This window comes from Apis dorsata, unplaced genomic scaffold, assembly GCF_000469605.1.
Source record: "Apis dorsata unplaced genomic scaffold, Apis dorsata 1.3 scaffold_256, whole genome shotgun sequence".
In the NCBI taxonomy this organism is placed as follows: domain Eukaryota; kingdom Metazoa; phylum Arthropoda; class Insecta; order Hymenoptera; family Apidae; genus Apis; species Apis dorsata.
In genome coordinates, this window is record NW_006263534.1 from 42,190 (window position 1) to 55,023 (window position 12,834).

The 12,834-nt window shown below is 20.2% G+C and overlaps 4 protein-coding genes across 5 annotated transcripts in view; 1 reads left to right on the top strand and 3 right to left on the bottom strand.

The window, feature by feature from the left end:
- Positions 1-700: 700 nt before the first annotated feature.
- Positions 701-2,545, bottom strand: LOC102678634. The gene is made up of 6 exons (XM_006616186.2): positions 2,527-2,545; positions 2,131-2,430; positions 1,721-1,925; positions 1,322-1,517; positions 858-1,243; positions 701-786 (listed from the first exon to the last, which is right to left on the bottom strand). Exons 2-5 carry the CDS (start codon positions 2,219-2,221, stop codon positions 959-961), a joined length of 777 nt encoding a protein of 258 aa, XP_006616249.1. The 5' UTR covers positions 2,222-2,430; positions 2,527-2,545; the 3' UTR covers positions 701-786; positions 858-958.
- An 845-nt stretch (positions 2,546-3,390) lies between these two features.
- Positions 3,391-4,686, top strand: LOC102678932 (GTPase Era, mitochondrial). The gene is made up of 3 exons (XM_006616188.2): positions 3,391-3,707; positions 3,785-4,219; positions 4,299-4,686. The coding sequence occupies exons 1-3, from the start codon at positions 3,477-3,479 to the stop codon at positions 4,668-4,670; spliced, it is 1,038 nt and encodes a 345-aa protein (XP_006616251.1). The 5' UTR covers positions 3,391-3,476; the 3' UTR covers positions 4,671-4,686.
- Positions 4,687-4,846: 160 nt separating this feature from the next.
- Positions 4,847-8,571, bottom strand: LOC102679064 (sulfotransferase 1E1). The gene is made up of 7 exons (XM_006616189.2): positions 8,404-8,571; positions 7,253-7,482; positions 6,827-6,926; positions 5,681-5,876; positions 5,460-5,586; positions 5,269-5,363; positions 4,847-5,185 (listed from the first exon to the last, which is right to left on the bottom strand). The coding sequence occupies exons 2-7, from the start codon at positions 7,458-7,460 to the stop codon at positions 4,862-4,864; spliced, it is 1,050 nt and encodes a 349-aa protein (XP_006616252.1). The 5' UTR covers positions 7,461-7,482; positions 8,404-8,571; the 3' UTR covers positions 4,847-4,861.
- Positions 8,572-8,768: 197 nt separating this feature from the next.
- Positions 8,769-12,834, bottom strand: part of LOC102679203 — an 11,445-nt gene continuing 7,379 nt past the window's right edge. The window contains exons 5-9 of one of the 2 annotated variants that reach the window (XM_006616190.2): positions 11,155-12,684; positions 10,788-11,072; positions 10,480-10,710; positions 10,209-10,390; positions 8,769-10,125 (exon numbers count right to left, since the gene is read on the bottom strand). In XM_006616190.2, coding sequence (XP_006616253.2) covers positions 9,672-10,125; positions 10,209-10,390; positions 10,480-10,710; positions 10,788-11,072; positions 11,155-12,684 — 2,682 coding nt within the window. In that variant the 3' untranslated portion in view covers positions 8,769-9,671. The remainder of the gene's footprint in view (positions 10,126-10,208; positions 10,391-10,479; positions 10,711-10,787; positions 11,073-11,154; positions 12,685-12,834) is intronic. The other variant, XR_004150569.1, reaches the window with a different exon arrangement.

Here is a 12,834-nt window from a genome sequence, read left to right on the forward strand (position 1 = left end):
TAAATATAATATAAATATTAAATATAATATTCTATATAATAATATATTATATGAATTTATTTCAAATACAAAATAAAATTACTATGTAAACTTTCATTTGCATATATAAACACTTTTAATATCGACAAGAAAAATATGTATGTATGTCGCGTACTAACGTGTATATATGTATACACTTACCTTATATTATGTACAAATATATAATCAAATATTATAAAATACGTACAATATAATTAACTTATACTTTTATTAATCATTATACAATAGAATTAATATTTTATTAATTATTTTAATTCATGTTAAAAGATTATAAATTCATTTTACATGTGGTAAATTGTGGAAAGAGTGGACAGTCTGCATTAAATATAATTTTATATTTATTTTTTCTATAATTTTAAATTTAAATTTTATTTTATTGTATAATAATTTCATTTTATAAATAAATGAGTATATTAATTTTATGTTAATTATAATTATATCATAGTATAATGATTTCTTTACATTATGAAAAAATTTTTTATAAGCAAAGAAATGTATTCTTTCATCATAATCATTTTGTATATTTGTCTTTTGCTTAAATAAATTATAAGCATTTATTTATAAAAAAGAAAAATATACATTATATTATATTAGACATAAACTATCATGGACATCATACTAATTTTTTAATTCAGATATTGTATAATGCCCTGGATGTTACAAATAATTCTATATTTTATTTGAATTACAGATGTTATCAAGATGTTATATTAATATTTGTATCACAGATGTAAAAGTTTACCTAGCCTAGAAAAATTAATATTAACTTTTTAGTTTTTTATTTGCACAAATTAAAAATTCGATAATAAAGTACTTACTAATATAATTAGAGACGAACTTTTTATGAGCATCAATTTATATTTACAAAATGTAGTATATGAAAAAATAGTGATAGAATTTTATACAACATTATATTAGTTTATCGCATAACTTTGTCATAAGATGGTGGTGGAGCTTCATCCGATGAATTACTTGGTGGAATCAAAATAGCAATATGGTAAGGTGGTGGTGGATTCTGTCTTACTACAGAAATAGGTCTAATATTTTCATTGGGCATTGTAGTTGTAGACACAATATGTTCTTCTTGATTTTGATGCTCTTCATGACTATTACGTTGATTTCGGCAATATAAAATAGAGTATAAACACGCAAATAATGATAATGTTAATAGCCCCCAAAATATAAATATTTCTATACCTTGACCCTTGAAAAAAGTATTTAATATTAATTAAAAAAAAAAAATTAAAAATTATCTATGAAAAATATTTCAATTTCAATCTACCTTGTCTCCAAAATAAAATTTTGCAGCAGCAACAAAACCTGCTGCAAGTACAAATGTTATCCAAACACCACATCGTAATCTATAACTTGCAAGTTCTGCATCATTAAATTCCGAAAAATCTAAAAGACTTCTATTTGTTCCATTTGACGTAGTATTTGATAATATCAATTGATTATTTCCTGCAGTTGTTACATTACTATAAACATACAAAAGTTTGATATTTTAACTGTTACTCTTCTTATAATAGTTTAAAGACTCATATTACTTATAATTATTTATTATGAAGGGCGAATCATTTATAAATACTTTCTGATGATAGACATGTATAAGTGAGTCACCCTGTATATAAGAAGAACATGTTCCTCAGATTCCTCTTAGTAGACCTTTTTCTTTAATTACTTGGAGATGTTGTTCAGTTGAGAATGTTGAGTAGAGCCAACTGGAAAATTGTTTTGATTTTCATTATTTGTTCTTATTGTTGTTCTTAGCATTCTGCAATTATTCATGTTACTAGGACCAGCTATATTTCCCATAGTATTCAGATTTTGAAATCGATGAAGTGGTGTAAACATTTGTCTCATATCTGCATTGTATCTACATTGATCTATAAAAATAATAAATGTAAGAATGAAATCATATAAAATTTTTCTACTTTTTTCAATTAAATTATAATAATATTAAAGTTTTAAATTTAAAAAAACTATAATTAAATCAAAATTCAAAAAAATTATTAAATGATATAATATAATATAATATTGTTAAATGAATTAAAAAATCGAAAAACTTAAAAATTTGTTGAATTTTCTTACTAAAGCGTGTTTTTGGTAAAGGTGTGGCGGGGCATCGGTGACCAGTGAAACCGTAATATCTGCCCGCCGGTTTGTTAATCCAGAAATGCATGCTCTGTTCGTATCGTTTTAAAGATCCATTACAAACTTTTTTGAAAATCAATTATAGAAAACTTTTCTTTATCAGTGTCATAAATGTATTCACAATGAGCTTGCAGATGTTTCTAATTCAAGTTCCATTACTTGTACATTTTAAATCGATGCATCGCATCATAATATTTCTGAGATTCATTATTTATAAAAAAAATTTTTTTAATTTTTCTAAAAATATATTTTTATTTTATATAATTTTAATTGCATTAAAAAACATTGTAAGCAAATTCGAAATAAAATGATAACATATATTCGAATACATACGTCAATACCTGATCAAACTGCAGCTTGAATTTTTATCATTATCAATTTAAAATCAGGTATACCAACACTAACGAAATATATATACATATTTATGAAATATTTAACACATAAATAAAAATATGGACAAAATTAATTTTTCAAAATTAAATTAAATGTTTAAAAATAAATTGTATTTTTCTTTATAGATTTATAAATTCATTATCTTATTTTTTAATTTCATTTCTTTTTTATAATATTTAATTATTTTTAAATAATATTTAACTATTTTATTTTATAATATTTAATTATTTCGTAAAAATTTTATATATTTAAAAAATGTATATAATACATTTATCTTATTCAATACATTTATTATTTGAAAAAAATGAAAATTTTTTTTAAATATTTTAAATATAAACACTATTCATTATCATTTTAAATATTTATATGTTTTATATTTATTTACATTATTTATTAAGATTTATTTATTAAATTAATTTATTTATTACAAAAATTATTTAGATCAATTTTTAAAAATTTTTGATATCTTTCTATTTATCATAATGTTAAACTTTTGATGATTAGAAAAAATATTGTTAAGTTTAAGATGATGTAAAAAATTTAAAATTATGTATATACACATATATATCTATATGATTTTAAAATGGCTGAAATGAACTATATGAACTATTATATATAAACTATGTATAATTTATAAATGTGTTTTTGAATTATGTTATTTCTGAATTATTAAATTGTTGTATATTATATATATATATATACATTTTATCACGAAAAAATGATATTTAAATATTTATAAATAATTCTAATAATAATAAATTAATTTTAGTTTATTATTAAAAACAAATTATTAAAAACAAAAAGAATTTATATGCACGTTAAGGTCTAACCTATTTGTCTTTTTGTAATTTTAATATTTTAATATATAACAAATTTATAATTTTATTAAAATGATAAAATTTAAGATTAAACAATACGTATTTCAATCTGAATTATATTTTTTAAAACGATTTTTTTTCTTCTCTGGTATTTGGAATACCAATAATCAAGAAAATATTATTTCAAAATTAAATCATAAATCAGAATTATACCAGGAGAATAAAAAATTGTTAAAAGTTGCAATTCTGGGTTTACCAAATGCAGGAAAAAGTACATTAGTGAATAAACTTATACGTAGATCTGTATGTATTCTAATTTATATTTGAATTATTTATTATTTTAATAGTTTAATTTTTAAAAAAATATATTTTTGATGAAGATATGTCCAACATCTTCAAAAGTACATACCACAATGCACAAAGCAGAAGCAATATATACTGAGGGAAATACACAAATTATATTCATGGATACTCCAGGATTAGTAATGTCTAAAGAAATTAAAATTTACAGATTATTAAAAACATTTAGTGAAGATCCTAAAAATGTAATCACTGATGCAGATGTTATTGGAATAGTACAAGATGTAACTAATACATATACTAGATATAAATTGGAGGATTTTATTCTTAATTATATAAAAAATAAAGTGGAAGATATACCATTATTGATGATTTTTAATAAAGTAGATAAATTAAAAAAAAAAAAAGTATTATTAGACCTTACAAGAATGTTAACAAATAATGATAATTATCCAAAATTTGATGATATTTTTATGGTATCTGCATTAAGTGGAGATGGAGTGGATGATTTAAGGGTAATATATAAATATATTACAATAATAATGTAATTATTAATAATTAAATATATACATGCATGTATTTAAATATTTTTAGACTTATCTGCTTGATATAGCTAAAGTAAAAAATTGGAAGTATAAGGAGGAATTTTATACTGATCAATCAACTAAAACTATAATAGAACAAACAGTTAGAGCTAAGTTATTGAATATACTTCCATATGAAATGCCATATAAAGTGAAAATAATAATTGACCATTTAGAGTTTGGAGATGACAATATTAATACTCTTGTAACATTAGATTGTCCTAAACAAAGATATGTAAGAACTTTATTAAAAATGAAATCTCATAAAATTAAGTGCTTAGCATTTGATGTAGAAAAGGAATTACGTCATGCATTTAGAACTACTGTAATTGTACGTATAAATGTAAAATGTACAAATAGTGAATCATCTCAATTACATTAATAAAATCATTTTTACATGAATCATTTTACAAAAATATTTATCTTTTATGTATTGTTTTATTTTATAAAATAAGATTTATAATAAATTTATCTATTTAAATGTTAATATTATTTAAAATTATAAATATATATTATTAAAATACATAATTTTTTAAACATTTCATTAAATTTTCAAAAATAAAATATTAAATATTAATTACAGTTACTATTAAGATTACTATTAAGATCATTAAAATAAGGAAAACTAAAATTACTTCCTTTCAAATTTTCTTCTATCCATTTATTAGCTTTAGCATTAAGTTCTTCAGTGAACATATCCTTCCATCCATTATTTTGGCCTTTTCTAACAAATGTTTCAGATGTTATAATATCACATTTTTTTAATTCTGATAAATTTACCATTGGATTGTTTCGAAAATTTTTAATATTTAAATAATCTTCTACTTTTTTTATTTCCTCCTCAGTATAATCTTTTCCAAGAAATTTAGCAATTTTTTTAATTGCTTTTGAAAAATCCTATTATAAAAAAGATTCAAAAATATAAAAAATATATTAATGATAGAAATTTCAAAAATTAAGCTTACAAATATTTAACTTACATATTGCATTTCTTCATAAAACATGAATAAAACATTTGGATGATTTCTATGTGTCCATGCTTCCTTCAAATGTTCCCAATAAGGACTCCATGGTGCTAAACAATTTTAATATTTTATAAAATTTTTATTTTTTTTAATATTTAATATGAATATTTTAAAACTTATTTAATATTAAATTTAATAAAACTCACTAAGATTATTTTGGAAGTAATACCAAAATGTTGTAAAATCACCTATATATCCTTGGGTTTTAATTGCTTTATTTAAATGATACCATGAAACAGCAACATCTTTTGGATTTCTTGCAATATATATTATCTTGAATCAGAAAATGTGATTTTTGAATAAAATTATATAATGAAAAATAATAATATAAGTTATTTTTATAAATATAAATTTATTATAAATCTACCTTACAACCACTTTCTAAAATGTTGGGTAATAAACTAAATGGAAAATGTGATTTTATGAACCTCTTAGAAGATATTTTTTCTAAGATATCATATCCTGGCTGTGCAATTTTTTTACATAATTTTTCTTTATCTTTATCTCCTTTATTTAGTTCTAAAAATTCACGCGTTACCTCAGGATGATTGAACATGCTAAATCTACAAATAATATTTATAATGATAATAGATCTTTTACATAAAGCAAATATTTTGTAGTATAACAGAGTGTTCAGCTAGATAAAAATTTGAAAATATAAAAAATTCTTCACATCAAATTAAAAAAATTAAAATTAAAAAAATTATATTTTTAATTTTGTTTTTTAATTATTAATAACTAAAAATGAATATACAACAGCTTAAAAAATAGGAAGTCATCTTCAAATTATAGTAATTTATTTAATTTTCTTAATTTTATTTTTTTTTTATATTTTGTATAAGATAAGTTGATATTTATTTGTCATTAAATAAATACATCATTCATTATTCCTAATTATTTTATATTCGTTCGAATAAAAAGATTTGTTCGTATCTAGAGATATTTTTATCAACTTTTATTTATGAATAACAATTGAAAAATATAGCCAAAAATAAATTTTGTTCATTTTTAATTTCTATTTTATTTTAACTTCAAAATCATTTTTTAAATTTTAGACGAAAATTTGAATTTTTTTTCTGTATCTATAGAATATTTGTATATGTAATTTATACGATTTTAGATTTTAATTATTGAAAATATTAATAAATAGTTTCACATACTTTACAATATTATTAATGTTTTATTCCGTTCTATTTCCTTTTCTAATAATATAATTATATGTTATTTACATGCAATTTTGATCATAGATTATTATCAACAAATAAGCTATATAATTTTTAATGAATGACATACTCACATAATTATTAGTCGTAATATTACATAAATTATAATTGATTTATTTATAAATATTATATTATATATATGCATTATTATATTATTAATTATTGTTTTAATAATCCATAATAAATTTTTAAAATCGTTATATTATTGACAAAAATTAATTTTTATATATATCTTTAATTAAAATTTTTTATTTAATTTAATTTGATTTTATAATTTTAATTATACTTACTCAAGAAATGGAAATCGTTCGGTTAAAAGTTCTGTTCTTGCTCTTTTAAAATCTAAGTCATTTGATAATAACCAGACTAATTCTTGAGTCCATGTTGTACCTACAAAAAAAAAATTTTTTTAATTATTTAAAAACGAATAATTAACTTTATTGTTATTGCTAATATTTATACATGAAAAAATGTCGATAATCGTAATAATCGAATTGTATCGATTGTACCTGTACTATTCAAAGTTTTAAATCTTTATTATTGCTGATCTTTTAAATAAATAATAATAAATTCTTTTATAGTTTAACGAAAAAATGTATAAAAAATAATGTATATAACATAAATATTAAGTGTTAATATAATAAAATTGAGTTAAAAATAAAAATTAATTTCATTATCGTTAATAACAAAACATATTTTAAAAATATATTACTTACCGGATCTAGGATAAGATAAAACCCAAATATCATCTGGTCTAGCCTTAAAGTTATAAAATCCTTTACCTTCTATTGTATATTTATGAGGGAAAAACCATTTTTTTGCACCTACAAGCACCCAACCTGTTCTCTCACCCTTAAATATTTTTAACATTTTTTTTGTATTTTCTTTGTTCAAATATTCATATTTTGGTGGTTCAAGAGTCATCCTTGTGTATTTTAATCTATAAAATAAATTTATGTCAAGAAAATATAAAAATTCAATAATAGTATTATAGTAAATAAAATAATATTACTTGATATTCATAATTATTCATGATTAATATTTTTTGAATTATCAAATATAAAAAAATCATAAAAAAAAAACAAAAAATATGGTAAAAAACATACAAAAAGTTAAAAATATTTATCATAAAATAATATTTTATAAAAAATATTTTTTGAATTCTTATAAATATAAAATACTAGTATATTTCATTAGTCATAGTCATTGTATAGACTATTAATAATCCACTTATTTCAAAAAACATTCGACATTTACATACATTTACATACAAACATTTACATAAAAATTTATAAGTACAAAACATTCTTTACTATTTAGCTTTTAATTGTAAAAATAAATTTAAATATTAGTTATTTAAATTTAAATATAACGAAACGATATAATGATAATTTATAAAAAATATAAAATATAAAAAATATTATTAAATTACTTTTTTTTCAATCCGTATGGATTGATTATGATTAATTGTAATAAGAATATGAATATGAATTATTAAAAAAAAATAAAATTTCATTATTTTAAAATAAGTTTTATCATGAAACAATGTATATGTATATATTAATAAGTATTTCACTTGATAATTTAAATTGATTAAAAATAAACAAATTTTATACTATATGTTAGAAAAGATTATTATCTTCATTATAAGTAAATCGTTATAAGTAAATTTATATTGCAATATTTTTTTTTAAATTTATTTAAAGAATTAAAATAAATAAATTAATAATATCAATTTAAAGAAATAATATATTATCTTTCATTTAAAAATTAAATATAATTACTTATTCATTACTTACTAATATTAATATTATTAAAAAGTATTAAATTGATGTAAATTTTTTGTTAACAAATAAAAAAATTATATCTAATAGAAAATGATGCTCACACAACGAAGAAGAACGTGTAACTGTCAGAAATCGGAATAAATGTCGCTTTTAAATGATACCTGAAGTATTCAGGTTAACAAACTTTCACCAAACATTATAATAATTTCTCGATTATCCGATCTCTCACAAAACAAAAAGCGATTACCAATGATTTTTTGATAAATTTAATATATTTCTATTAAACCTGATATCTTTATTAGATCAGATTTCATTTCTATTTTTCTTATTTGTTTTAATTTTGATTATTTTTTGATTGTGAATTTGATAAATTATAAAAATTAAAAATTACAAGTATATATATATATATATATAATATAAAATTATAAATGCTATTTGAAGAATATTAGTAAATTTATTCAAACTTTATTGAAACAATTTTCATAAATTACATTTTTAAAATATGAATATTAAAATACAATTTAAGTGAAGTCTTTATTTTTTAATTCTTTATTTGGTTTAAATGGCAAGTATTGTACTTATTTTAAGAAATTAAATGATAAAAATTATTATGATAACAATCACGATTGAAATTTTAATATTACATCGAAATTTTTGTTCCCATGTGAAATAAATTTTTAAGGCCTAATTATTTTAAATAGGAACTTCTAGTTATAAAGTTAAATACATATCAATTATCAGTCTTATCTCTTTTTTATAAGTAAATAAGCGTAAGAGTATTTTATTTCACCTTGATGAAACTCTGTTCTAATATGTAAAAAGGTAATAAATTTATAATAGCAAGGTGTTTTCTTTGGTTATGATTGAAGTTTTCATCAAGGCAAGATAACTCCTTAAATAAAAATCGAAATACACAATTATCAAACAAATAATGATTTAGATAATATTAATTAAATTATCATTCATGCATATCGATTTTTATATACTATAGTCTATTTAATTTATAGATAAATTTGAAAAAATATAACATATTTTGTTAATAAAATATCGCACAATATTAAATCTTATTAATTAAAAAATAGTAAAAGTAGTATGTTAAAAGTAGTAGTATTATAATTAAAACCTTAGCTTAATAAATTGTATGGAATGATTATTTAAATATATCAAATATAAATTCTAAGTATTATTAAATAATGAACTCTATTAAGAGTATTTTATTTAAAAGTATTTAAAACAATTTAAAAAAATCATTTAGTTTTGTAATTATATGAATATTTCTTATATTGGTTTATAAGATATTTAATGATGAAATTCTCTTATATTGATTCATATAAAAAATTGTTAATAATTAATAATTTTCTGGTCCTAAAATATTTTCAAAAACTAACAACTTTTCATTTTCTGAAATTAATTTATCATTGTTATCTGTGATCTTAATTACATTCTTTTCAAAAGAATTTGTAACATGATCTGGACTCATTTTATTATTTGTTGGTTTAATGCAAGAGATATTTAATCCTAATTTGCAGAGATTTATTACAGTCTTTTGTTTTTCTTCTACAGTCTTTACTAATATCTTATCGTTCTCATTTTTGAGAGGAACTTGAGATATTGAATTTGTCACATTTTCATTCTTCAATTCTGCAGTTAATTCTGCTATATTATTAAACGATATAGTTCTTTCTCTTTTACTTAAAAGATTTTTTAGATTTGGATTTGCCAAAAATGGTTTGCATCGTTTAGTATGTATTTTCATATTGTCTTGCCGATTAAAAGGCTTATCACATCCAGGACAATGGAATCTATGAATAAGATATAAGATATAATTAAATATTAATGTTAAAAGCTATTAAGATGCTATTAAAATATTATTAAAAAACTTTACCTAATATTACTGTGCACTGCCATATGAGCAGCTAAATGAGATTGTTGACCAAATGATTTTTCACAAATATTACATTTATATTTTCTAATACCTTCGTGCTTTAAAAGATGTTCTTTTAATATTTGGCTAGTCTTATATACATTTGGGCAAAGAGTACATTTAAATCTTGCAGCAGCATGAACCTATGAAGAAAATTTAGTTTTGTAATCATATTTTTAATTAGTAACTAATTGTATATATTATTTAAATTATATAGCAAAGCAAATATTACATTCTGATGATTATGCAAAGCTTTTCTAGACTTGACATGTTTACCACAGATATTACAAACATAATCTTGCATATGAATGTTCTTGTAATGTGTTTTTAATGCTTCTGCATTAGATAAATAAGCAGAACACAATTTACACATAACAGCTTTGTCCTTATTGTGTACAATCATATGTGCACGTAATCTACTTCTTGAATAAAACTCTTTACCGCAAATTTTACAACTAATATCCTATAATAATTAAAGAAGAATAAATAAAATGATAAGTATCCATTATTTAATATATTACAAGATTTTTTTGGCAATACCTTTAATGGTTTATGAGTAGCATTATGATAACTTAATATTTGTCTACTGGAACTTGCAAAATCACAAAGCTTGCATTTATATGGACGGGCTCCTGTATGAGTATTAATATGTTCTTCTAATAAAATAGCAGTTACATATCGCTTTTCACAAAGATGGCACGCAAATGGTTTAATCTTTAAATGACTTTTTCTGATATGGCAACGAACATTACTAACAGTAACTGTGGCAAAATCACAAGCTTTACATTGATAGGGCTTCATTTGTAAATGTCCCCAAATATGAACCTATAATATTTTAATATAATTATTTCATTATATATTTAAATAATTTTCTATTTTTTAAAATTAAAATAATTTTTAAATTTACCTGACATTTATCCATTCTAAGGTAAAAAGTACCACAAATATTGCAACGTATGTTTTTTTTATTAATTATTGTTATATTTTTTTGTACTTCTTCTGAGTTTACAATCGACATGTCCACTATATAATAACTTTCAATAGTTCGTTTTTGTTCATCACTTATCAATTCGGAAATTTTGCCAAATGATCTATTTTTACTCTCATTTTTATTTTTAAAACTATTTTGACTTAATTGTTGAGGCAATGAACATTCATTAAGATTACATTCTAACTCAGTTTTAGTATTTTGATCTGTTACATTAATTGTATTATTTAATTTTGTAGAATCTTCTTGTATTATTTTTAAATTTGTCACATCTTTAAATTGTGAAGATTTTATAATAGTTACTCGATTTTTTTCTGTGAATATTTTTGATTGTTGATTATTATAATTGGAAGAAATTCTTATATCAGGATATTTAATAATACTTTGTTCTGCTATCAAATTCGTTTCAATATTTTTAATATTTTCAGTTTTTTCCATTAATACACATGTTAAATCTGTTTTTTCTTGATTTACTTTTGATTTTTGATTTTGTATTTGATTAAGAACTAGTTGATTCAATTGTCTAGAAGTTTCTGCTTCCCCTTTCTCTTGTTTTACATTAATCGATATTGCTTTATTTTTTTCAGAATTCTTTTCTGTATCTTTCAAATTATTAGATCTTATTGAATTTTTATTATCAGATTCAATTATAGTTAGTTTATTAATCATTGTATCAGTTTTATTACCTTTGATGTAATTTGCATTCATTGATGTATTTACTGGCATCTGTTCAGCTTCTGTTTGTATAATTTGTGGTTTAGATGTGACTGTAGCATTATTATTTATACTATCAGAGTTAGTTGTTGTACAAATAGCACGCAAACAATATCTTTTGTATTCATTATTAACATTATCTCTTTTTTTATCACTTAAATGATTTTGAATCTTTTTTTTGTAGTTTGTTGTTAAACTTACTTCTTTCATTTTTTCTAATTTACTTTTTCGTCCTCTTTTACGTCGTATAGGTTGATCTAAATTTATATTAACATTTGTTTCATTTATTTGAGATGTATTTAAGTCATTTGTTGATTTTGGTATGTAATTTATATTTTTTTCCAAAATATTTTCTTTTAAATTATAGATATTCTCTTTTAAATTACTAACATTATGTTGATCATTTTTTGATATATTTTCATGTGAAATTACATTTTTTATTATAGATTGATTTTTAGAAATTATATTGGTTAATTGTGTTTGTGTAATCAAATGAACATTATCAATAGAAATATTATTATCTATGTGATTATCATTTTCCTCTTTATTTTCAGTCCTGTATAATGTATTATTTTCAGACAGATAATTTTTTGATTTTTTTAAATTATCGGGTGATAAAACTTTTGTTTTCCATTTAGTTTCATTTACAAATGGAACATTGTTTTCTTTATCTGATTCTGTTTCATTAGTAGAATCTTGCAGTAATTTCTCATTTATTATATTTTGATTTTGGTTCTGAAAACAAAATATTTTAAATATCATCACTCACATAAAAAATATAATAAAATATTTTTTATCTTTCAAAAATAAAATATTAAAAAATTTCTAAATTATTATAATTATATTATATATACTATATTATATATATATTATAATTTAATTTAT